Genomic DNA, 27,069 nt, shown 5'->3' with positions numbered 1-27,069 from the left:
TTACGTACTTCTCGAGATACAGGAGATACACCTCCAAGCACCTCAGGCAAAAACAGGTTTTAAATGTATGTATAGTGTCTCTACTTTCAGTAGCTGAGTTTAGCACAGACTTTACCAACATCAGATACAAGCTTTTAGACACAAAATTATGTATTGGCATCAAAGTAATACTCATAAGTGTTTAAGTAACTTTCATGCCTTTCTTTTATGGCCAAATTTTCTTTCATCTATCATAACAATCTCTGCTCTTTGTCCAGTAGTCTGCTTGCCTCTTCTTCTCATTCTTGTCATTCCCGATTTGCAAACTCTCCGCAGCTTGTCTGCAAGTTTACTCAGAGTTGCAGAACTCCGAGTAATTCCTTCCTGCAACATGTCCACTTGTCTCAGTCGAAGGCCTTGGGTGAATCTGTAATAGATCAACCAGATAAATATTTCAATGACACAATTTAGAAGTGGGGGGTTAAAACCAATTTCTTAAGTTGTCATTGGTCTTTTTATAACCATAATTATAACAATAATTTCTCATTTGCAGTCCCATTTGCAGACACAGCAGATACTCATAGCCTGAATACAAGAGTGTATTCAACCTGAAACAACAAATCTCAAAAGCAAAGCAGGGTGAAGAACATTTCCTGTATGAGGGAGGAATGGAATAAAATCCCAAAACAAATTAAATCTGCTGTATCTTTGAAGAGTTTTAAGAAACAACCGAAAAAATGGATGCTGAGTAAATTAGCACAGTAAAGTGTCTGTTTTGAAAAGTTAAGTTCTTTTGAACTTGTGTGGGGTTTTTTTTTTCAATTAAATTAATTAAGTTCTTTTGAGACAATTTCCAGGAACCACCTAAAACCTAAAAATCTACAAGACCTTTGTACTACATTGGACTCTTCGCAACCCAGTACTTATACAATTACACATACTTAATAAATTCAACCAATATTCAGAATTCTTCCTATATACTGTATAAACTGTCTTGTAAGCATTGGCTCTTATAGGACCCATCCCTACCAACAGTATAGTGAGAATATTTAAAGAAAGCATTATGGTCCGAGTAAGAGTTTGTCTTTGATGGCTTTTGTTATTATACAATGCAAAACCACGCACCTGTAGATGTAATGCACCCACGTATGCAGTGGAATGTGAGAATTCTCAAACATAGAGCCACTTCGGCTGGACCTCGGCACCATTTTCCCTTTGTAACAGGAATCTCAGCATATCCTGATGATTAAATCCAAAGGTTAAAATAAAAACCTATGATACTGTACTGATTTCACTAAATAAAAATGTAACATAAATGAAGATGAAGAGGGGGACAAAGATGTTTACGTATAGGTGTTGAAACAGCTAAGATTGGGATTCAACAAGGTGCACTTGTACTCTTAGTAGTCCTTGTGATTCCCTCCCCCCATGCAATCTCAAAGCGGTGGCATTTATTGTTAATTAGGTGAACAATATGACCAGGAATGTGATCTAAAATTGTTAAAAAGGCATTTTTCATTTCAGATTTTGTACACGTAGAATTTCGTGGAAACATTAACACCCATATCTCTACCAAATAAACAGTAGCTTACTTAAAAATTAAAATTTGCAGCTGTGTGTGATTTGTATTGTGACTTTCTAGGTGTGACTTTGTATGTACACCACTTATAGCTTCTCTATTAAAAAAAATTGTCGTAAAATATGGGATTTGGCACTGAATTCTAGCAGATATAATTGGATGGCTGCGTGCTGCACACTCCCCTATGCTTACACACACATAGAAAATTAATAAATAAGGCACATGTCTAACGTTAGTTGTTCTACTCACCATGCTGTCTCCTTTTTGCCGTAGGGCCATTTCAACTTCATAACATGAGAGCAAGAGGGACATTTCATCCATTTTCGAAGTAGGCCGTCTTTCATTAACCATCTGGTAAACTTGTAGTTTTCCTTGGGACACTGTCTAAAATGTATTCGACTCAAAAACTTGTAACCCAACACCATATTTGTTAAACCTACACCTATGGAATAATTATCAGGTTCAAAGCTCATAATATTGCCCCGCGCAAAGTGCAAAGTGACCCACTTTGTAGAGTAATGATTGACATAACCATCTACCAATCCGTAGCTGTGCTCCTCCGATATGTTGCTCTCATCCAATCATTGACTATTACTATGCTGTTATGTGACATCCTCATCCAATCATCCAACGGGAGCCACCAGTCACATCAAAGGATTCCTCTCGAGAGCTCTGTCTCGGCTGATGGCTGGTGAGTTGACACAAACTTTAATGGTCGCGTGGTTTAATACTTTATTAAACTGTTTAATGTAGTTGGCCATGTCTGATTGTGTTCCTGGTAGGTCGAGTGGGGAATAGTTGTGTGAGTGTCGGCCAACGGCCTGTATAGGTCCGGTAGCGGCACTTGCACTCTACTTCTCCTTGACTGGAGAGCCAGGACACGGCCAGAGGCGGTTTTGCATGTGTTTTGTTTGAGTTCGTTATTTTCGGAACTTCTTAATCAACAACTTCTCTGTAAGTAAAAGAGCATCAGGGCTGGCCTATGCCCACAGGTTAAGTAAATCTTGAGAGGGAGGGGGATGCTGGAGTTGAGGCTAAGTGGGTTAATGTCAGTACTACCTGTATGAAAAGAAAAGAGAGAGACAGGAGAGGTTACAATTCTCAAGACAGCGACATTGATAGCAATCAACCGAAGTCTAGAAAGATGGATGAAAGGGAAGGGAATGCTTTCAAGGTTTTCTTTAAAATGAAAGGGGAAGGCCAAGGCTTTGGTTCAGTTAGTCCCTTGAAATTGTCAAAGGCGATTAAGAAAGAAATAGGTGATGTTTTGCATGCTAGCACTATGAATAATGGATCTCTCATGATAATTTGCAAGTCAGCAGACTTGCAAGCCAAGGCCCTGAAGGTTAAGAACTTATTGGGGAAAGGAGTGGAAGGGTTTGCTCCAAACGAGAATAGTGGTGTTATCTATATGTAATCTATATGTGTCAGTGGAAATATCTGAGCAAGAGATGCTAAACAACCTGAAGGGGGGGTAACGTTGTGAGTGTGAGACGAATGGGGAACCCTCAAAATGGAAAAAATAGTCCTCCAGTACTTCTTGTATTTAAAGAGGATGAACTACCAAAAAAAGTATCACTTGGCTACCTTATATATCCTGTCGGGCCATATGAGAGGGCTACTTTACGATGCTTTAACTGTCAAAGATATGGTCATGTGGCTGTTGTATGCAGGGGTCGGCGTCGCTGCACACGGTGTGGAGAAGATCATGATGGGAAAGAATGCAATAAGGATATGAAGTGTCCAAACTGTGGAGGGGAACACATTGCTTCATTTGAGGGGGCCCAGATTCGGTAAAAGCTGAGCAGGTTCAGAAAATAAGGCAGGAAAAAAAGAATTTCCTATGCGGACGCTGTGAAGAGGGTGGAAGGGATAAGAAGCTCCACTAGTATGCAGGCCCATGGGTCTGGCATTGCTAGGAAAATAGGACTACCAGGGACTACGTCTGCAACACCAGAAGCAACAATTATAGTTAATAAGAAGGCCTTCCTAGCTTTTATGGTAGAGGCAATCTGGAAAGTTAAAATGGTGGCCAAAAACAAGTCGGATGCAGTACAGGAAGTTGTCTCAGCAACATTCATCAAGTCAGGAATGGGAAGGGAACATTTTAGTTGTTAATATGTATAACTCTCCTACTGATAAGCTTGAGGTGGAGCAGTTAGATGAAATCATTGAAAATGTTAACTCACCAGTTTTATGGGTGGGAGATCTTAATGCGCACAACCCACTATGGGGAAGTAGAGGCATAGATGAAAATGGGCAGGTGCTGGAAAACTTTATAGATAAGCATGGTTTAGTGGTGTTAAATGATGGGAGACCAACGTGGTTTAGGACCAATCAGAGTGCTCAGTCCTGCTGTGACTTTAGCTTCAGCACTCTTAGCTCAAGTGGGTGAGTGGGATTTAATGGACAGATATATGCTCGGCAGTGATCATGTTCCAATTCTAAGCAGGTTTGGGAGAACTTTAGGCAGAGAGTCTCTTGTTAAATTAAGGTCTTTTAATTATAAAAGGCAAGATGGGAAGAATTTGAGGAAAGCTCTCAGATGGAGGAAGGATTTGCATTGAAGGAGGGGTAGATTCCTGGTACAGTTCATTATGTGAGGTGATAGGGGCAGTAGCATCTGAATTCATACCAATGAAAAAAGCTCCTGGAGGAAAACCATTAGTCCCGTGGTGGAATGAGGCCTGTAATACTGTGGTTAGAGCTTGAAATAAGGCAAATAGGAAGCTAAGATTGTATCCAATTGAACAATATGCAAATGAATACAAAAGACTAAGAGCAAAAGCTAGAAGTGTGATAAAAGAGGCAAAGAGGAATAGTTGGCGGGACTTTTGCAGAGAACTGGGGCCTCAGACTAGGGTTGGTCAGGTCTAGAGCTTGATCCATTGCATGTCTAGAGCATTTAAACAGGCAAATATCCCGCTTCTCGAACACCAAGGGAGTACAGCTGTACAAAACAAAGATAAAGCAGACTTGCTGGTTAAGGCATTCCAGCAAGTTCATAGTTCTGAGTGTGTAGGAGCAGAGAATAGGAAAAGAAGAATGGAGATAATTACTAAAGAACAAGATTAGTTGCAATACAGTTCAGATGTGTTTAATGTATTCTTCACTATGCAGGAGTTAAAGAGAGCAGTGAAGGCTGGTTCAGATACAGTGCCAGGGAGAGATGGCCTGAGTTACCCTATACTCAAGCACTTAGGTGATATGATGTTAGAAGAGTTATTGGCACTAATAAATACAGTTTGGGAAGAGGGAAGTCTGCCTAAAGAGTGGAAACATGCTATTGTTATTCCAGTGCTGAAACCTGGAAAAGACCCTCATTTGCCAGGATCATATAGGCAAATAGCCCTTACATCAGTGGTGTGTAAAGTTATGGAGGGTATGGTTACGGATCGATTGGTTTATATATTAGAGAAGAAAGGGTATTTTGTAGCATATCAGAGTGGGTTTAGACACGGGAAGTCAACAATGGATTCTGTGCTGAAACTAGATATGGATATTAAAAAAGCATTGACAAATGGAGAAGCAGTGGTAGCAGCATTTTTATATAGAGAGAAAGCATATGATACTATGTGGAAGAAGGGATCATTGATAAAATTATACAATGCTGGGATACAAGGAAGAACGTTCAACTGGATAAAAAACTTTTTAGTTGAGCGCACAATTCAAGTCAGGATAGGAACAGAGTTATCAGCAGAAGCTAAGGTGGACAATGGTACCCCACAGGCAAGTGTGATCAGTCCTGTTTTATTTAATATTATGGTAAATGACATGTTTAGTAAAGTTGAAGGAGATTTTGGGTTGTCCTTATTTGCTGATGATGGGTCCATTTGGAAAAGGGTAGGAATCTGTCTTTCATGTGCACTCAAATACAAAAAGCACTGGATAAAGTAATTGAGTGGGCTAATGAATGGGGTTTCAAGATATCTACTGAGAAAACTAAGTATGTAATATTTGGGTATTAAAGGAAAACAATAGATTGTACCCTGTCTATGTATGATACAAGGTTAGAAAGAGTTGGTATATTTAAATTTTTAGTATGGTTTGATGAGAGAATGACTTGGCGCACCCATGTTGAAAAAATAATTGTCGATGTGATGAGGTGCCTGGTAGGATCCAGCTGGGGATCTGAAATACAAACCCTTATGACAGTTTACAGGGCCATAATCCGCTCAGCCATTGACTATGGGTGTCTGGCATATGGGTGTGCAGCCCCAACAGTGCTGGCTAAACTTGATGTATTGCAGGCTAAAGCTTTAAGAGTTTGTAGCGGAGCATTCAGGACAACCCCAGTGCCAGCCCTACAGATAGAGCTAGGTGAAACCCCTCTTGAATTGAGGAGGATGAAGCTGGTTTTACATTATTGGGTCAAATTAAAAGCAAATGGACTAAACCTTCCTACCAAATGTCTTATAGAGCAGCATTGGGAACTAACAGGTGCAACAAAAAAAACAAGTTTTGTGAGCTCCATGAGGCAAAAAGCATATGAAGTGGGAATTCTGAACCTGAGAGTGGGACCAACTATCTGCTGGCCTTCCATTTGTCAGTGGTTGTGGCCTGAGCCTGATATAGACCTGGGCATACTTAACCTGATCGGGGAACAGATAGCAGGAGACATAGCTAATGCAGTCATGGAGCATCTAAAGGAAGGGTGGGGAAACAGCGTTAAAATCTTTACTGATGGTTCCAGAGACCCCTCAACAGGGAGAGCAGCATTTGGAGTGTTTGTGTGGGAGGACATAAAAGGGAATGGGAGGAGGCTTCCTGACCATACGTCAGTCTTTACAGCAGAGCTGTTTGCCATCTTGTGTGCACTCAGGTGGATTGAAAAGTCAAGACCTCAGTCAGTAGTAATATGTAATGACTCTCTTTCAGTTTTGCAAGCCATAGAACACTGCAAGTCCTAGGCCCGTCCAGAGATGTTAACAGAAGTAATGATGGCAATATTCAGAATTCATAAATTGGGGTGCAGTGTGGGGTTTATGTGGGTTCCAGCCCATGTTGGAATTCAGGGGAATGAAGTAGCAGATGAGTTAGCAAAAAAAAGCATTACAGAATGAAAAGGTTGAAGTATCCATTACTATCAGTGTAATGGAGTCATATTCAATAATCCAGCAAGAAATAACTAAGGCTTGGCATCGAGTGTGGGACAGGGGACTGAAAAGAAGACATTTACATACTATTCGACCATCTGTAGCTCATTGGGCTCTTAAAACCTACAGGGGTAACAGAAAGGATCAAGTTAAGTTACTGAGATTGAGACTTGGACATTGTGGGCTAAAGAGTGGGCTGGCCCTGATTAAAAAACATCACGATGGGAAGTGCCAGTGTGGACAAGCAGAGACAGTGTGGCATGTCCTCCTAACATGCACCATCTATAAAGAACAAAGGAAGAAACTGTACAGTGACCTTATGGACCTGGGAGAAACCATCTTCAATATATTAACTCTACTAGCTCAAGGAGACCTGGAATGAACTAAGAAATTGATGGAATTTTTACTTTCCACTGGCTTATACCAATGGATTTAAGGACTAAATAGATACTGACTTTCGACTGTGGGGGGCAGCAATACGCCTTTGTTGCGTCTAGCCTGCCTTCTCAAAAGAAGAAGTCACGTCAAAGATCCGGAGAAGGTGGCTATTTGGCGTTTCATTCAACGCTTGGAGAGTGAAGAGGGAAATCCGTGTAACAAAAATGGTAAGTTAAGCGCGAGCCTGTTAATTGAAACTCCCCCTGAGTTTTGTAAGCACATCATAACAGCCATCCCCGGGCCATTTACATAGTTAAAGAGTAGCAAACCCTCCTATTTATCTGGAGTGTGTAGGCTAATTAGCTAATGTAACGTTAAGCTAGCTGAGTGTGTGAGTGTGCACGTGAGCTGGGTAAATAGTGAGAGGGACCAATCCATACCAGAGGTTGGTCTGTGTGTGTATTATTCACCGTAGAAGAAGAGGAAGAAGACAACGGAGAAGACGAAGAGAAGAATGCAAGGATAGCTCCGTGCTCCGGTTGGTTCCTGTACACGAGCTGACCGGGAGAGCCTGGAGGAGGGAGCGTGTCGGCAACAGCTGGACTGTGAATGGGCAGGAGATGGCAGAGGGAAGTGACGGATCAGGAAGTGAGATGGGAGGAAGTGAAGTGGCAGACGGGAAGGAAGATGGCTGGAGTTTGGCAGGTCAAAATAAACAGAGAAAACGTATAAAAAAAGAAACAGAAAAATGATAGAGGCAGCATAGAAGGAACTGATAGTGAGTAAAGTATAATATCAACAACAAAGCAGAGTGAGGAATATAAAATCTACATCAAACTCTCTCAAGACAGTGCATCGTTCGGTGAGTGGAACCCATTTCAGCTGACAAAGGCAATTCACAAGTCGGTAGGAGAGATTAAGCATGCCCAAGTGTTGCGAAATGGATCATTGTTGATCTTCTGTAGGGATAGTGCACAACAAGGAAAGGCCATAAGACTGAACAAGATTGACGGTAAAAGAGTGCAGTGTTCAATACCTGAGGATAGGAAGCCGACTAGGGGAGTCATTTCAGGAATACCTACAGTTGTGTCAACAGACCAGGTTAAAGATAATGTGGTGGGTGCAAAGGTGTTGGAAGCCAGACGGTTGAAAACAGCCAGAAATGGAGAGAAATGCGACAGCCTGTCTCTACTGATTAAATTTGATGAACCTAGGTTGCCGAGCAAAGTGTATATAGGATATATGAGCTACGAGGTGAGACCATATATTCCTCCACCACTGCGATGCTTCAAGTGCCAAAAGTATGGTCATGTAGCAGCAATTTGCAAAGGCAAACAAAGATGCGGTAGATGTGCAGGTGAGCACGAGTACGGCAAATGTGAAGAAGGGGGCTAAGCTAAAGTGTTGCAACTGTGGAGGGGAGCATACTTCCGCTTATCGAGGACATGACGCAAGGAAGACAGTGGCTGAGGTGCAGAAAGTTAAAATCTCCAAGGGGATTACATATGCAGAGGCAGCGAAAAAAGTAAAGACAGTGCAGACAGTCAGTTGCTTCTAAACCAGTGGAAGCAGAGAGTAACAGTAGACCTTGTGGAGGATGTGTTAAACCAGACATAAAGGAGGATATGCTGATTGTGGGCAAAAATGAATTTGTGTTGTTTATGGTTGAGGTGATTAATTGTTCGGCACAAGCAAGCAGGAAAACGGAAAAGATTAAGATTATTGTGAGAGTAGCTGAGAAATATCTTGGACTTGAGGGGATAAGCTGGGAAGCAGTGGAGGAAATGTTAGCTGGAGAAACATCTAACTCTCAGACATGGGCTGGTGGATCATCATGATCTCAATTATTTTACAGTGGAACACAAGGAGTCTTATCTCTAATGGACAAGAATTTAAAAAAATTTGTATCAAACTTATCAGACAAACCTCATGTAATATGTATTCAAGAGACATGCTTAAAACCTCAATGGGATTTTGTTATGTATGGTTACACTGCAATAAGAAATGATAGCGAAACTGGGAAAGGTGGAGGAGTGGCAACATTTGTGAGGAATGGGTTGAATTATAACTTACTTAAAATAGGAAAGGAACAAGAATCCATTGTAATTAAGGTATGGACAGAAAAGAGCAGCTTAACAATAGTCAATTACTATAACCCATGTAATAGACTGAGTACTGATATGTTGAATGATGCAAGTGGGCTGACACAAGGGAAACTAGTATGGTGTGGGGACTTTAATGCTCATAGCACGTTATGGGGGAGCAAAAATACGGATGCAAATGGGTCACTAATAGAGGAGTTTATAGATAATATGGGTTTGGTGTGTATAAATGATGGAAAGGGCACAAGGTATAATAGTTGACAGAACACAAAGAGTGTAATTGATCTGACACTCACATCCACTATAATTGCAGGTGTCAGTATTTGGGAAGTGTTAAACCGGTCAACAGTAGGCAGTGCTCATTATCCAATAATGGTCAAGATTGGAATAGAAATACACCAAGATGGGGGAGCAAGGACACCAAGATGGAAGTTGGATAAAGCAGATTGGGATGCATTCCAGATATTAAGTGAAGCCAGGTGTGTTAAACTGCTGAAAGAGAATGTAACAGATGTAGAGAAAATGAACAGGAAATTGATAACAGCGTTGATACAGACAGCAGAAGAAACTATTCTGAAGAGTAGAGGAAGTAAACGAGGAAAGAGTGTGCAGTGGTGAAATGACAAGTGTAGAAAAGCAATAAAAATGAGAAATAGAACACTTAGACAATTGAAAGCTCACCACACACAAGACACATTGATGCAATACAAAAGAGCACAAGCATTACTTCGGAAAACAATAAGATCAGCAAAACGGACATACTGGAGACAATACTGCAATAAAAGTGGGAGAGAAACACAGTTGGCAGATGTATGGGGAATGATTAGGAAAATGAATGGCATAAAGAGTAACTTTGAAATACCAGTGATGCATAGCGATAATATGACAGCAATAAGTACTGTAAAAAAGGCAGAGCTCCTAGCGAAGACGTTTGTGAAGGTTCACAGCTCAGATAATTTATCTATAAAAGCTAAGCAGTGTAGAGGTAATACCCGTACCCGCAGTGTAGAGATAATACCCGTACACAAAATATAGGAATTACAGAAAGAAGGGCATCATCAGGAGAAGACTTAGATTTACCGTTCACTTGATTTGAAATGAAGAGAGCAATATTAAATGCACGACAAACGTCACCAGGGAAAGATGGTGTATGCTACAGTGTTTTAGCTCATATGACAGACAGTGCACTTGAAGCAGTGTTAAGACTGTTTAATAAAATATGGGACACAGGCAAACTCCCATCAATATGGAAGGAACCGGTTATAGTAAAACCAGGTAAAGACTCATCAAATCCCTCTAGTTACAGACCCATCGCTCTAACATCGCAGTTAAGGAAAGCTTTGGAACGGATGGTGACAGAGAGACTCAGAGAAACCCACTTTTTAGAGAGTAAAAAAATTATTGTCAAATTATCAAAGTGGATTTTGTAGGGGCAGAGGGATGATGGATAGTGTCTTATGTCTAGAATCAGAAATAAGGAAAGCTCAGACCAACAGAGAAATGGTGATTGCTGTATTTTTTGATATTGAGAAAGCGTACGGTATGTTATGGAAAGAGGGACTGCTCATCAAACTCAGTAAATTAGGTGTGAATGGGAAACTGTACAACTGGGTATCAGATTTCACATGGGAGAACAACTGAAGTTAAAGTGGGTACAGAATATTCAAAAATATATCAAGTTGAGAATGGAACACCACAGGGAAGTGTCTGCAGTCCAATCCTGTTTAACATCATGATCAATTATATTTTTGAACAAATTGAGCAAGGTATAGGGAAGTCACTGTACGCTGATGACGGGGTCTTATGGATAAGGGGGCGGAATCTGAAATTTATACAGAAGAAACTGCAGGCGGCAATTGAGAAGGTGGAGCAGTGGGCAGATGTATGGGGCTTTAAACTATCAGTTGCAAAGACACAAGGAATATGTTTTTCCAGACATCACAGAGAGATCTCTTTGAAACTGTATGGCCAAACAATTGAGCAGGTCAGGGTTATTAGATTACTGGGTATGTGGTTGGATGAAAAGTTGACTTGGAAGTGTCACATTGATAAAGTAAGGCATTAGTGCAAACGGGTCAACAATCTCTTAAGATGCATGTCAGGAAGAGACTGGGGAGCAACCAGATTATCACTGTTAAATATCAGACTATTATGAGAGCAACACTAGACTACGGGTGTATAGGGTATTTATCAGCAGCAGAAACTCATCTTAAAAAACTGGATGATGAGGCACAGGGACTGAGGATATGTAGTGGAGCATTTAAATCCTCTTCAGTAGCAGCCATACAAGTGGAAATGGGGGAACAGCCTTTGCAGATCAGAAGAATGAAACTTACGTTAGCATACTGGGTCAATCTTCAAGGGCATGGCATTTCACACCCTGCTAAAGCCATCCTGGAGGACTGTTGGGACCACAATGACTAATTTTATGAGCTTTTGGATGGATAGGGAACATAAAGGCAGAACAAGCAGGTTTAGGTCATATACAATTCAGTCCGACAATCCCATATATTGACATACTTGTCCCTGGCTATTTGTAGAACCATCAGTAAACCTAGAAATACAGCAACAACTCAAGAAAAGGAGTAAGCAAGTCTCTCCTGGGAGGGTAGCTCAGAGTTATCTGGAGCAACACTTCTCAGACAAAACAATGATTTTCACTGATGGGTCAAAAGACCCTGATACTGGACTAACAGGAGCTGCAGTTTTCATTCCACACCACAAAGTACATATCAAGAAAAGAACCACAGATCATTTATCAGTATATGCAGTGGAGCTTTCAGCTATTATATTAGGTTTGGAGTGGATAGAAGAAAACAATCATAACAACACACTAATAGCATCAGACAGCTGGGCAGCACTTACAAGTATCAAAACCATGAAGTTGTGTAGGCAAGATCTCATAATTGAAATACACAATCTGCTGTACAGAATACACAAGAAGGGTCTGATGGTCTGCTTTATTTGGGTTCCTGCGCATGTAGGAATAGAAGGAAATGAAGGGTTGATATTCTGGCCAAACAATCACTTAAATCACACACTGTAAATGCAGAAATTCCGTTAAGCAGGGCAGAGGGTAAATCAATAATTAAGAAACACGTGAGAAAAGTGTGGCAAGAACACTGGGACATCCAAGACACGGGAAGACACTTATATAACATACACAAACAGGTTGGGTTGGGAAGAAGGATGGGCAGGAGCCGGAGGGAAGAGGCAGTCATCACACGACTTAGGATAGGGCACACAGGACTGAATAATACACTACATTAAATAGGTATAAACACCCTGATGGCAAATGTAATCACTGTGGTCAGTCTGAATCTGTCCAGCATGTTTTGTTGGAGTGTAGAGCATATGAGGAGGAAAGGAGGGCAATAACAGCAGCAAAGAAGGCAAAGATATGTTTAAGTGTAGGGAACCTGCTCAGAGTAGAGTCAAATAATATACCCAAACATTTAATCATATATCTAAAAAATACACGGCTGATGGAGAGGATTTAATTTCCTTTTTTTGTTTTTTGTTTTTGTTTTGTCTGCAAATCTACTGTCCCACACTCCAGTCCAGTAGGTGGCGGTAATGCACCTTCAAGTTGGTTGCCAACCGCCAATAAACTCCATAGAAGAAGAAGAAGGAGGAGGAGAAGAAGAAGAAGAAGAAGTAGAAGAATGCAAACAATACACGCATGACTAAGAGAAAGAGTGGCAAGGGAACGAGTCTTTTAATTATTAGAATTAGACAACTTTATCTGTTCGGCACTTAGCACTAGCAGTAGTAGCTAGTAGCTAGCACTAGCATAGAGTACCAAGCCACTGCGTTTATACGCGCCGTCGTCTTCATTATCTTTTAACACGTGTGTTATGTTCTCTAAGATGCAATTCTACGTAATGTATCGAATCATTAGGGGGACGTCTATGTGGGGAATCTCGGCATGCACAAATTACTACCACCGGCTGGTGGATTTAGCTACATCTGTTGTGTAAAAACGAGGGCATGATTGGTAATAACTTAACGTTAGCTGGGTTAGCCAGACCTATCCTGGGTTGACTAACCCTAACAATGGCAATCAGGATAATCAGTATCACAATGCTGGATATCAACTTGGTAACTCAGCCCAGGGTTGCTTTATCAAGAACCGTGAAGAGAAGCGCAGTGTCACTGAGCGTCACTGAGCGTCCTCACAGAGCGCCGTATGTGAGGGGAAAAAAAGTATTTCTTGTGAGGATCAGAGATGAATTCTACTAAAATATGAGGAGGAGAAAAGCAACATTACGGAAAAGGCCAACACCGTGGCAGCTGCAGGAGGAGGAAACATGCGTGGCAACGCATAACGGGATGAATAATGTTTAGTTTTAGTTTAGATTAGTTTATTTGCACATAATGTTAAAAACAGACAGTATAACATTTACAAGATTAAAAAAAGAAAAGTGCCAGAGAGGTCAGAAGCCACTAAAAGCCTATCAAAGAAATTCCCCTGTCAAAACATCAGTGAAATCACATAAGAGAAAAAAAAAAAAAAACGGGTAATGTAGTGAATGGAAATTCTGACTGGAGCCACAAAACCACCAGGAAACAGGATTGCAATCAGTCATCCAATTTATTTTAAATCACAGGGTGAATGTTGGTTCTGTGATGTTGCAGGATGATTACCATGGTTCTAAACAAAGAAAGAACAGATTACATTATCTTGACAAACAAATGAATTCACTCTTTGAAGCATGTTGAATATATACATATTAAAGGACCACAAATCTCTCCAATAATGATTCGCAAACACATGATTCTTAACATTATTTAACGAATTAGATCAAATAAATTATCCATTCTACATGTCAGAGACACTATATTTGAAGGAATATAAAGAAACTACTTACATTGGAGATCAAATCAAAAGACACATGGCAAACACCTGACAAACACTCAGGCTGTATTCACACCTGTGGCTCGTTTGCTTTGTTCCGATTCAGAGGCTGAATCGATACAATGTTTGCATATTTAATTTGGGTCGTTTGTGTTCACAAGGCAAAAGTCTGTAGCGGAACAAAGTTGTAAACAAACGCCATGTGCGGAGCAGCTGTTCTCTCATTGGTCAGAAATCCCGGAAGGAAAACGCCGGGGAAAAACAGCAACAATGGAGCACAAACAGCGTGTGTGGCTAGTTTGTTTTTGCGCGTTTCTGTGGGTAATATACCAGTGTTATCTGCATGAAGAAAATATCCACTATTACTGGGAATCCAGACTGCGCATGGAAAATAATGTTTTACTCCATCTACTAAGAAGAAGACGTGCTGCATCAAGGAATCGCCGGCGAAGATGGGCTCTGATGGGTGCACTGTCTGCACATCACATACTCACACGACACTACAGACGGTGCATCAGGTAAGCTTCATTAGATAATTGTTATCTAATTATTAAACTGTGCATAGCATGTCTGTGTATAGGTCTTATGCACCGGAAGGAGGCATTTAACCACATAATATGACAATAATGACATATTGGAATAACATCTTCCATCTCTTTGCCTTCACTACAGGGAAATATGGGTGTATCCACGCACTAAATCTTGGTGGCCACACATCTCCAGCACTTGGACTGACCACGAGTGGCTTCTGAACTTCAGAATGCGAAGAGGCACTTTCTCACAATTGTGTGATGCCCTCCGGCCCTGGTTGACCCGACAAAATACCAGATACAGAAAGCCAGTGCCTGTTGAAGTTCGAGTGGCAGTCTGCGTCTGGAGACTGGCAACAAATTTGGAATACCGCTCTCTCTCACACCTTTTTGGGCTTGGCTTGTCCACATGTTGTGTCATCACTCAAGAAGTTGTCACTGTCATAAATGCAATACTAAAGCCACAGTACATCAAAACACCCTCTGCTGCTGAGTTCAGATTAATAGCACAAGGCTTTCGTGATAAATGGAGATTTCCCCAGGTAGCCGGTGCGATTGATGGAACACACATTAACATCAGAGCTCCTTCTGTTGCGCCAGCTGATTATTATAACAGAAAAGGGCATTATTCTATTATTTTGCAAGGTGTGGTGGACCACAGACTGAAGTTCTGGGACATTAATGTTGGGCGACCAGGTAGGATCCATGATGCCCGTGTTTTTGCACTTTCAGGACTGTATGAGCGAGGTAATAGTGGCACACTATTACCTAGAATGACAGAAACATTTGAAGGGGTTGATGTCCCGCTTGTTATTTTAGGTGACTCGGCCTACCCTCTGCTCTCATGGTTGATGAAACCTTACCGTGAGGTTAGAGGAGTAACACAAGAGCAGATAGGTTTCAACCATCGCCTGAGTCAAGCTCGCATGACTGTAGAGCGTGCCTTTGGGCGCCTCAAGGGCAGATGGAGATGTCTGCTAAAGCTATGTGATGCCCACATTTCCCTGGTCAGCCAAATTGTGTCAGCATGTTGTGTGTTACACAATTTTTGTGAAGTTCACAACGAACAGTTCCTGGATGGAGACACTGTGATGGAGGAAAATGAGGACAACAGTGGGATGGATTTGAGACAAGACCCACAAGTGGACAATGAGAGAGCAAATGAAATTAGAAATGCACTTTGCAGATATTTTTCTAGACTGTAATGTCAAGATTCCTGTTTTTTATTTATTTATTTATTGTTCTTTATTGCTTTGTGTGTGATATAACGGTTCTCGTGGTTGTAAAAAAGTTCATGGAGGCAGGCTGTTTATTCTATTGTCTCTGTTTTATTATTTGGATTATAATAATCAATAACCAAAATGATCCAATGTTGACAAAAAACAAAGGCTGCAAAGTTAAACTTTTTCTTGGATTACAAGCACTTTAGTAGGTCAACACAGGTCAGCTGTCTGCTTCAAGTAGAGTACAATATTGTGTAACAACAGAACTGACTGAATAATGGCATTGTTAGAAAAATAAAATGGTATTCAGAGTAAAAAAAATACAATGCTGTTTTTACAGTTTGTACATTTTTCTTCTTTGCAAAATGCAAAATAAAGTGCAAAACATGTTTTCAAGTTTTGACTAAAGCTTTTTTTTCTCTTTACAATCAAACAATAGTATAACTGACTTCAACAGCCATTTCTAACCAGTAATGTACTAGACTAGGTGCTCGACACAGTTCACTAGTTCCTCAGTCTGTCAGTAAAACATTGTATAACAATTTTTAATCTGTTACGAACAAAAACTGCATAGATTAATCAATTCTACAAGTTGAAGAATTGCTGTGTTGTGTTGTTAACATTATGCAAAACAGAAGAGACATCAGTGGATTGATCTGGTGTTTCACCAGGTTGGCTGGCCTGCTGTAGGTGGACTGGGGGCTGTGGAGCACAAGGTGGTGGATAGGGCTGGTGCAGCAGTGGAGGCACTGGCATCATCAGTGGTGCAGGTGAAACGGGTGGAGGATTCTGGAATGTATGAGGAATGAGACTTGTGGAATTGTAGGATGAATGTGGCTGTTGGTGTAAAGCGCTAATGAATGTTCCCATCAACTGCAGAAACATTTGTTGGTTTGCCTGTTGTTGAGTCAGCATGGCATTAAATCTTCGCTCCTCAGCCTCCTGCTGCAGCCTCAGCATGTTCTCCAGGGCAGTGGTCTCTCAGGCTTGTTGGTTTTGTTCAGCTTCATACATTTGATCCAGTTGCCTTTTCTGTTCAGCCTGGTAAAGATGGAGCTGGTCAGACAGAGAAGATCTGACTTTCCTCTTCCTGGACTAACACCCAGGAACATGCAGTTTGGGGTTTGGAGTATGGCTTCTGCTTCCTACGGCTGTTTCCTCCGTGTCAGTGGAGTCCAGTGTGTTGTCTAGTGATTCAGCATCCACCACTGTCAATTCAAGCAGGTGATTACTTACTGCAATATACTGCAAAAATGAACAAGGTATCAAACATTAGTCTTAGCAAGTTAACAAGAGAGATTTAAAAAAAATGTTTAGGGTTCTGTGTGTGTGTGTGTGTGTGTGTGTGTTTTTTTTTATTTCCATGCTGCACATTATTTATGTCAGTTCTGTCATTTTTGCATATACTGTTGCTTATGAGAGTGCATCAATAGCTGAACATGGTTTGAAACAGTACAACACTCAGCTAACAAATAAGTGATGCAATACAACTACAAGGATATGTCGACTGAAAGTGATAATAAGCATAATAAAAGGTGATCCTTTACTTACCACTTCCATCTGCCGATTCAGCACAGCTGGATTCAGTATTAGCAGAAGTGCCAGTGTTGGGTGTAGCAGCATCAAAAGAGCCGGTGCTAGGTGATGTAGCATCACTGGTGTCGATGACATCCACCGGTTCAACAACCGGTTTAGTCCCTAAAATATTATCCAGCTCGTCAAACCAGGGGAATTTGTCCTTCTCATCCCCGGAGCTTCCACTTCTGGCAAGCTGGTCTCGCACCTTGATATACTGTTGTCGCAGTTTTTTAGCTTTAGCGCGGCACTGCTCTACTGAGCGTTGGAAACCCCTCTCACTCATTCGCTGACTCACAAGTTTGTAGACTTCTGTGTTTTTGTGAGTAGTGTCCAGCATGTGGCAAATCTGCCCAGATTTCGATGAGGCATCTGACTTCCTCACTACTCCAGGTCAACCCACGACTCATTTTGGCCAAACTCGAGGTAAACCCAACAACAACAACTTCTTCTTCTTCTTCTTCGTCTTCTTCTTCTTCTTCTTCTTCTTCTTCTTCTGTTTGTTTTGGTTGACGGTTGGCAGCCGGGTGCGTCACTGCGCCCCTCTGTTGGAGGATGAACCGCAGTTATGAGTCAGTTGTGTCGGTTGCTGTGTCGGTTGCTGTGTCGGTTGTGTTCTCACTGCAAACGAACCGCTACAGGTGTCGAATGGAAGCGGTCCGAGACCACCTCTTCTAGGCGATCTCGGACCGCTTGTTTTGTTCCGCTACCGAGTGCGATTGCTGCGTTCACATATGTCCAAACGAACCGATCTTTTGAGGAAACGCTCCCTGTTCCGGAACAAACAGACAGGTGTGAATACGCCCTCAGTCTAGATGTGAGTGCTTGGAGACAAAGAGGAGGAAGTGCTCTTCAGGCCTCTATTTATAGAGTGGGAGGTACCACTGATACCCTAAGCCACCACTGGGTGCCTCCTTCTAGTGGAGAGGAGGGAACATGAACTGGCACTTTCTGACAGGTAAGGAAAGAAGAAATAGAGGAGGAGAGAGGGAAAAATCAAGACCAAACAAGGTAGCAAATAAAATTATGTGTAAGTTAAATTACTCATCACTGGTTCAAGTAGCTACAGTACCTGTACCTGTACATCTGACACTGATCACACCCTTGAATCCCATGAAATCAATGCTGCGCAGATGAATTGCGTGTATTACAATTATCGTCTAACATCATTGTGTCTGATAAATTGGTCTTCTTTGTCATAACGTTATATATGCTACAATAAAGCTTAAAGCTGACGCCACAATTAAATCATATCAACACCAAATTGATAGTCTGAATAAAATCATCCTGATATTGAGCTGTGTTAGAAATTAACAGCTGTGCAAAAATATACCTAGTCTCCCTCTTTCAAAAACAAAAAGGAATATCCCTCAAACACCATGAAGTGGTGTTCGCAACTTTCCACATTTCCAGCAGCAAAGCTGTCAATTAGGCCCATTATCTTTAACAGGGATCATTTCCTCCAACAACAAAAAATGTTGGCACTAATTAATGGTGCTATTAAGTGTCCGCAAATTATCAGTTTCTTTCTTATGAAGGGGTGGGATGAAATTTCGACTTCTTTCCACTCATTTTTGAACAATCTTTTCATTGTCTGTTGTTGTTGCTTTCTTTTCTTTTTTAATGTTCAAAATAAACTTTCAAATCAAAATCAATCAAATTATCAATCAATCAATCAAACTTTATTTATATAGCGCCTTTCATACATTAAAAATGCACCCCCAAAGCGCTTTTAATTAATTAAACTTCCCGTCATGACTGGGCTGCATTTCTGTCAGCGGAGTCATTTTTTTCCCGAACAGCTGATTGGCCAGTGGGTGGTGCTTTTTATAGGATCAGATTCAACCCTGAACTTACCCTGCTCCGGAGCAGGATAGCCTTTCAGAGTAAGTTACCATGGTGATCTACCCCGATAAGAACTGAACCGGCTTTGTAAGACCGAAAACCCAGGGTTAACCCTGAAGTTACCTCGCTAAGACATTAATCCTGCTTCGTGATACAGGCCCCAGCTCTGCAAGGTCTGCTGTGCTCCCTTTCATCAATGTCTGTGTGTAAACAGTGTTAATGTTGGTCAGAGACTATTACTGCCCTCGCTTGATGTGTTGGTTAATTTAGATGTGTAGTTTGCAGCTGGGTTAATATGTGTTCCTCTGCTTTTTGGTGTGTTGTGGTGTAAAACATTTGTGCACACACTCACTGCACACAAGCCATTTTTTTTTCCCAATTTTTGGTTCGCCTGGTCTCCTTGTGTATTAATGCTTGTATAACCTCAACCTTGCACTGCTCAATCAAGTTCTATACATCTTTTTTTCCCTGGAGATATTCTATAAATAGTAACGAGAGTCGTCTCATGTGGTATACAACATGAGCGACCCCCGAGGGTTAACCGGGTCAGATAAATAACGTATACAAAGCCCCGGGTGTCTGCAAAAAATACATTTGTATTATGTTTTAGTAATGCAGAGTACTAATACACATACACATGTGGATACATAAATAGCTGTAGTGCCTCCTCCACCATGAGTCCTTTATATCGGTAAAATATGGTTGATGTTCAGTATGTTTTCGAGCTATCAATGTTGATTGACTTCTCCTTTTTTCAGATGCACCCCTCTATTTTGAGTGACGAAGCCAGTCTGGGGCACACAACCCTTTCACCATCCGAGTTTGGGTGTCCTCTCTGCCCCAAATTTAAAACCAAAAATGAGAGCGCAATCCAGAGGCACCTGAAAAACTATACGGAAAATGCAGTTAATTTCCATGGTATGTTGATGACAAGTATCTGTTTGAGATCATATACTTCTACATTTAACAGTAATGTTTAATGATATTTGTTTGGGACAAAACAAGACATTTTAGGCTGCATCTTGAGATCTTGTGATTTGTGGAACAGTGGTTGACATTTTATACTATTTTCTTACATTTTATAGACCAAACAAATAAATTATTTTTAGGGCTGACCTTCGAATCCATTTATGGACATTCAACATTAAATTATGGTGAAAACGTAGTTTCTTCCAACACTAGAATTAAGGTAAAATATTCACAAACGATGGAACGGTGGAACTGTTCTTGGACATGTCTGCCAGCTCTCAGTGCGCTCGTTGTCAGTATGGGACAGGTGGGGGTTAGTGTTGCGTTTAAGGCCTCTCCCAAAAAAACGGGAAAAAAAGCGCTGAAGCTTCGATTTTTTTTTCCACAATCGAATCCTGTGCGAACAAAGCTTCGAAGCTTCAAATTTTTGGGTTAGCCCTATTTATTTTACTGTTTTTCCATTTGTTTTCTTTGTTTTCTTTCTACTTTTGAGATTGATATGGATATCTGGAATAAAAACTTATTCACAAAAAAGAGAACTCCAAGTCTGCTTCTTCATGTTGCCAGTACAATAGTGTAATATTGTGTTTACATGTGTTCCTGAAATATGATAGAATACATCTGACAATATGACAATCTAATTATTACGTTCATTTAATAGTTAAATAGTTACAATTAACCATACTGATGTAAGAGTAAATATGACATTTGTTGTGTCCATGGTTTTCAGTTGTTTTGAATGACCTGATAGTAATCTGCATGTTGCAACTGTAGCCCAATAAAGTGCTCACCTTATTTAATCTTTGTTAAAAATTAATCCAACTAAAATTCATGTGTTTGCTGATTTTCTGCAATTTTTGTAGGTTTAACTTGTTAAGGTCAATATTATTCCAAACAAAACATGATTGTATTTAAAATAATTGTTGAAATAATTGTATTATTTATATTATTATTATTTATTTTATTATATATATACAGTACAGGCCAAAAGTTTGGACACACCTTCTCATTCAATGCGTTTTCTTTATTTTCATGACTATTTACATTGTAGATTCTCACTGAAGGCATCAAAACTATGAATGAACACATGTGGAGTTATGTACTTAACAAAAAAAGGTGAAATAACTGAAAACATGTTTTATATTCTAGTTTCTTCAAAATAGCCACCCTTTGCTCTGATTACTGCTTTGCACACTCTTGGCATTCTCTCCATGAGCTTCAAGAGGTAGTCACCTGAAATGGTTTCCACTTCACAGGTGTGCCTTATCAGGGTTAATTAGTGGAATTTCTTGCTTTATCAATGGGGTTGGGACCATCAGTTGTGTTGTGCAGAAGTCAGGTTAATACACAGCCGACAGCCCTATTGGACAACTGTTAAAATTCATATTATGGCAAGAACCAACCAGCTAACTAAAGAAAAACGAGTGGCCATCATTACTTTAAGAAATGAAGGTCAGTCAGTCCGGAAAATTGCAAAAACTTTAAATGTGTCCCCAAGTGGAGTCGCAAAAACCATCAAGCGCTACAAGAAACTGGCACACATGAGGACCGACCCAGGAAAGGAAGACCAAGAGTCACCTCTGCTTCTGAGGATAAGTTCATCCGAGTCACCAGCCTCAGAAATCGCAAGTTAACAGCAGCTCAGATCAGAGAGCAGATGAATGCCACACAGAGTTCTAGCAGCAGACCCATCTCTAGAACAACTGTCAAGAGGAGACTGCGCGAATCAGGCCTTCATGGTCAAATAGCTGCTAGGAAACCACTGCTAAGGAGAGGCAACAAGCAGAAGAGATTTGTTTGGGCCAAGAAACACAAGGAATGGACATTAGACCAGTGGAAATCTGTGCTTTGGTCTGATGAGTCCAAATTTGAGATCTTTGGTTCCAACCGCCGTGTCTTTGTGAGACGCAGAAAAGGTGAACGGATGGATTCCACATGCCTGGTTCCCACTGTGAAGCATGGAGGAGGAGGTGTGATGGTGTGGGGGTGTTTTGCTGGTGACACTGTTGGGGATTTATTCAAAATTGAAGGCACACTGAACCAGCATGGCTACCACAGCATCCTGCAGCGACATGCCATCCCATCCGGTTTGCGTTTAGTTGGACGATCATTTATTTTTCAACAGGACAATGACCCCAAACACACCTCCAGGCTGTGTAAGGGCTATTTGACCAAGAAGGAGAGTGATGGAGTGCTGCGGCAGATGACCTGGCCTCCACAGTCACCGGACCTGAACCCAATTGAGATGGTTTGGGGTGAGCTGGGCCGCAGAGTGAAGGCAAAGGGGCCAACAAGTGCTAAACACCTCTGGGAACTCTGGGAAGACTGTTGGAAAACCATTTCAGGTGACTACCTCTTGAAGCTCATGGAAGCTCATGTGTTCATTCATAGTTTTGATGCCTTCAGTGAGAATCTACAATGTAAATAGTCATGAAAATAAAGAAAACGCATTGAATGAGAAGGTGTGTCCAAACTTTTGGCCTGTACTGTGTGTATATATATATATATATATATATATATATATATATATATATATATAAAATTGTTGACTGCTTCAAAGTTTGTAAATGTATTGCTAAAATAAATAATATAAAAAAGACAGACTTAAAAACAGACTTACGGGGGAAAAACAAAACAAAAAACTGACTTCCGGTATGGACTTCTGTTGGCGCCCTTGTCCACCATCTTGTCTGCAGCTGGGTACTCTTGTGAATAGTAGGAAAGAAACAGTAACATTGACATAAAATGTGAATGTAGGTGTGTAATGCTTTAGTATGAACCACATTTTGTAATACGAACAAGAAGAGCTTTTGAATTTTGTGTAGATTATTAGGGTCCGGGCAGCTAAGCTGCCAAGACACTATTGCAATCCTAGGTATTCTTCTTCTTCTTCTTCTTCTTCTTTCTTCTTCCTAGGAAATCATACTTCCCATGGGTGAAAACTTACCAAACTTTGCACAAAGGTCCAGTCTCATGCCAGATATCCTCCGCTGTCAAGTCAAGCCAATAGTCCTGATGGTGGCGCTACAGCAAGCATCTAAAGTTCAAAACTTTGAAAATTCATAACAAATCAACCATATGTGCTACAACTTCACAACTTTCATCAAACTGTAGCCCCAATACGGAAGAAACTGTACATTTAAACCTATTAAAAATTATGAAGTTCATCACACTGGGTTTTTTTTCAAAAACTTTAAAACATCTTAAACCTATCTCTTCCCACAATTTTTGCTCAATTGACACCAAACTTGCTACAGAGCATCTCCAGACTGTCGTACAAAAACTGTTTCTCAGATTTTTGATTTATCAAAAATTGAGCCTACAGTGCATCAAAATGTTGGACTGTAAACAGTACTGTAAAAATATACATGCAAATTCTTGCTAAATAAATCTTCAATGTTCATGAAAAATTTTCAGATTTTTGTCTTAATAACTGAATTTTTTACAGTGGTTTCAAATTTGCCTTTCCATGCACGGATGGCTGTTTTTCTACACAACAGTGAATGGCTTATTCAGTTTGTGAAGCCACTGTTGACTTGCTACTTGCCAATTAGCTCAGAGCGGAAGATGACCGTCTTGGGTTCCAGAGGTTGTGGATTCGAGCCTCAACTGGTGCAGAATCCACATTGTAATGTAAACATCTTCCTGTGCTCCAGCTTACTGCTTAAAATTGCCTGAGCGTGACTGATCACTGTGCAGCATCTTCAAGTCTTTTTTCTGCTTAAAAATCTGCCTTCTCATGCTTGAAAATAAACCAAACTTTGCACAAAGATCCAGCGTCAATACTTCAGTGTGAAACCATCTGAGGCTTCTCACTTTGCACATAGCTCAACCAGTTAAACATAAGTTTTTCACTTATGAAACAAATCAGTCAGTATTAAAATAAATTACCAACATCTCCATGCTGTCTAGATGCAATATGTGTATTTTCAGATTTTTGTTTTGATAAGTGAATTTTTTACAGTGGTTTGAAATCTGCTTTTCCATGCATGGACAGATGCTAAACCTGCACATCTGGCTTAGTCAGTTTGTGAAGCTACACATGAACTGTCACTGACTAATTAGCTCAGTGAGATAGAAATTGATTCTTAGTCTCAGAGGTTGTGAGTTCAAGCCTCAGCTGATGAAAACGGCAGATTGTGTTGCTAAATTCCTAAATGTCTTCGAATTCTTCTGCTTGTTGCTCAGAATTTCCTAAAAATGCCTGGACCCGACCCATCGCTGCGCAGCAGCTATAGTTTAAGTTAGATTTTGCCGGTTATAATGACATGAATTTATTCATAATTTTACAGCCTAAGGCAAAGAAAAAAAATGTCCCTAAAAGTCCCTAAAGATGACTTGATGGGGCGTTGGTGGCTTAGTAGTAGAGCAGGCGCCCCATATACAAGGCTGCTGCCGCAGCGGCCTGGGTTCGACTCCATCCTGTGGCCCTTTGCTGCATGTCAATCCCTCTCTCTCTCCCCCTTTCATGCTTCTCTGTCCTATCAATTAAAGGCTAAAAATGCCCAAAACATATCTTTAACAAAAAAAAAGATGACTCGATGACAGAGGTGACCAAAAATTATCTGGATGGTAAATTTTTCTTTGTCAATTTTCAAGTAACTTTAATACTTAAATAATTAGCTTGTCCAAATGTGTTTAAACATTTAAAGTCCTCTATTCATATGTTGATTTTGTTGTACCTATGCCATACTGTAGGTCCTGAAGATAAAGGAAGCTCTGCTCCAAGTTGCAGCAGCATAAGCAGCATTGGATCAGGTAAGTTTTCAGTTTCATTTCTTGCTAGTGATTTTTCTGCCTGAGATTAAAGTTGTGGCAGATTTTGTCAGTACACATGTGCTTACAAATCAATTTAAGGCACACACCATATCTGGTCCACTACCTTTGTTGCATGGCATGCATGTCTTTCTCTCTCACTCTCTCACTCAATACTGTCAAATCATAATCTTTTTTGTATCCTGCTCTCATTTTTGTTTTTAAGGATCAGTCTCCAAAGTGAAGTTCCTAGAAGCCAGGATCCAATGGCAAGAAAAAATAATAAAGGATCTTGAGCAAGAGCGCAATTTCTTGTGTGAGCAAATCATGGGAAAGAAGAAATCATGTGAGTGATTTGGGAGCAACTTGTATCTGCGAAATGTAATGTAATTGTAATGAAAGGTGTGATATATCGTCATAACAATCTGATCTTTCTCTCATGTATCCTCTATTTGATCAAAGCTCAACCAAAAGTATTTACTTTGGAGGACGACGACGAGGATGACGATGGCAACATGGATGAAGATGACGCCAGAGAATGAATAATACAGCTTCTGTCAAATTTAAAAATGATGGATGGTGACCTTTGACCTGTCACACACACACACACACACACACACACACTCCACCCCTCCCACTGGAGTGCGGATGTGTGACATCATCAGAAAGGAGACCGTGTGTGTGTGTTGAGATCCGTCAATTATGTTATTAGATCTCACTCATCAGCCAAACACCAATCGCTGTCTTTCCTCTTGGGGTGAACACCGGGGTGAATGTTTTTTTTTTTATTGAAAGATAGATACAATAAAATAAAAAATAAATCACAGTCATATTAACTTAAATGTTTCTAGTAAAGAAAATAATGTAAGGGCTTTCTTTAACAAGACTGAGGCACTTGAGAGTTTTAGCTCATTCCTCCAATGAGTCTTAAAATATCTGCATTTATGAATGAAGAACTTTCCCAGTAACACACCGGGGTGAATGTTGTGGGAGCCAGGATGTAGGGAGGGGGAAAAGGAGACGTGCCAGACATGATTCACAATATCGCGATACGGTGATGTAGTTAAAATAAATCCTCACCATCTTGTTTTTTCCCTTTCTCTCAAACACACACACACACACAGCAATTAAATATTCCGTTTATTTAAACTCTTTTTGTTTGTGACATAAAAAAAACACGTTAATTATATTAGTTACAGAGGATGAAAAGATGAGATCTAACGAAAAGTACGAAGTGTGAAAGTGCAAGCAATTCTCACCCAACAATCACGTCCACACACGCGCGCGCGCGCACGCGCACACACACACACACACACACACACACACACACTATTCAATTTGCGTCAGTTTCTCCAAATCGCCTTAGCATATGGGGTGACCATTATGGAGTGAGCTTTTAATCACATAGGCCTACTACAATCAATAAAGCATAGGTTACCATTCGTACGTTTTTCTTTAAATACAGCTTTTTCCACCATTCATTAAGTTACTCACACCAAAGAGCGCATTTACAGGAACACCGAGACCTATCATGGACCTTGGTAAGAAAACTTTAACCATCTATTTTTAAACCATTTTCTTGTCCTTTAAGTTTCACAGTGATCCGTTAATTTATTGTTATTTTCTATTTACAGACATCATCAATCTAACGGACGAAGGTTATCTCATGAGCCCAGAGTATAACAACCTGTCCGACTGTAAGTCTTGTTCTTGTTGATGTTGTTAACGCACATTTCATACACATTTCCGCATCTAATACACAATATATTCCGTTGTTTTTGTTTGTTTTACAGTCATGGTCAGTAATCTGGAGTTGAGCGAAATCATTCGTCAAGCAGAGGCCGAAGAAACTAAGCACTCTGCTCCGGCGCCGATTCCCTCAACAGCCGACGTGGTTAAAAGAGCTGACCCGGTCCAACCATCATCTCAGACCGCTCCGGAGCATGCGAAGGACGGTACACGTCCTCCTGTACAAACGCTACATTCTTCTGCACCCGGGAGGAAGAGGTGGCGGACGCCCAGCACCAGCAGCAACGACAGCGACGATCGACCGAGTGTTTCTCGCAACGCTTGTATAACCGGTGAGTCAAAACCTTTTATTTTCTTTTTCAAAAAAGTAAAAACGCAGGATCTGTGTCGGCTTCACGCTGCAATGCTACAAACATGAAGTTGGGCCATTA

The 27,069-nt window shown here is 40.6% G+C and overlaps 2 protein-coding genes and 1 long non-coding RNA gene across 9 annotated transcripts; 1 reads left to right on the top strand and 2 right to left on the bottom strand.

Moving 5' to 3' along the window:
* Window positions 1–275: 275 nt before the first annotated feature.
* LOC125892074 (uncharacterized) lies at window positions 276–7,589 on the bottom strand. Of its 2 annotated transcripts, none has more exons than XR_007449692.1 (3): window positions 7,503–7,589; window positions 1,105–2,617; window positions 276–406 (listed from the first exon to the last, which is right to left on the bottom strand). It is a non-coding gene; the product is annotated as an uncharacterized LOC125892074 (long non-coding RNA). The 2 variants fall into 2 exon arrangements; XR_007449691.1 differs by lacking the exon at window positions 7,503–7,589 and having other exon boundaries at window positions 1,105–1,218; window positions 1,808–4,253.
* LOC125892015 (uncharacterized) lies at window positions 4,958–25,482 on the top strand. Of its 6 annotated transcripts, XR_007449676.1 has the most exons (8): window positions 7,755–7,894; window positions 12,694–12,835; window positions 14,154–14,510; window positions 14,665–16,515; window positions 19,924–20,083; window positions 24,833–24,892; window positions 25,116–25,235; window positions 25,352–25,482. XR_007449676.1 is itself a non-coding variant. In XM_049581730.1 (6 exons), exons 3-6 carry the CDS (start codon window positions 19,924–19,926, stop codon window positions 25,429–25,431), a joined length of 420 nt encoding a protein of 139 aa, XP_049437687.1. In that variant the 5' UTR covers window positions 7,688–7,894; window positions 12,694–12,835; the 3' UTR covers window positions 25,432–25,482. The 6 variants fall into 6 exon arrangements, 3 of the variants coding, with proteins under 3 accessions (XP_049437688.1, XP_049437687.1, XP_049437689.1); XM_049581730.1 differs by lacking the exons at window positions 14,154–14,510; window positions 14,665–16,515 and having other exon boundaries at window positions 7,688–7,894; XM_049581731.1 differs by lacking the exons at window positions 12,694–12,835; window positions 14,154–14,510; window positions 14,665–16,515 and having other exon boundaries at window positions 7,686–7,894.
* On the bottom strand, window positions 16,841–18,299 carry LOC125892057 (zinc finger and SCAN domain-containing protein 29-like). The gene is made up of 2 exons (XM_049581804.1): window positions 17,297–18,299; window positions 16,841–16,953 (listed from the first exon to the last, which is right to left on the bottom strand). Exons 1-2 carry the CDS (start codon window positions 17,658–17,660, stop codon window positions 16,841–16,843), a joined length of 477 nt encoding a protein of 158 aa, XP_049437761.1. The 5' UTR covers window positions 17,661–18,299.
* Window positions 25,483–27,069: the final 1,587 nt, after the last annotated feature.

This window comes from Epinephelus fuscoguttatus, linkage group LG7 (assembly GCF_011397635.1).
Source record: "Epinephelus fuscoguttatus linkage group LG7, E.fuscoguttatus.final_Chr_v1".
In the NCBI taxonomy this organism is placed as follows: Eukaryota; Metazoa; Chordata; class Actinopteri; order Perciformes; family Serranidae; genus Epinephelus; species Epinephelus fuscoguttatus.
Note: the sequence above shows the minus strand (reverse complement) of the source record. Positions and strands in the feature narration are given on the sequence as shown.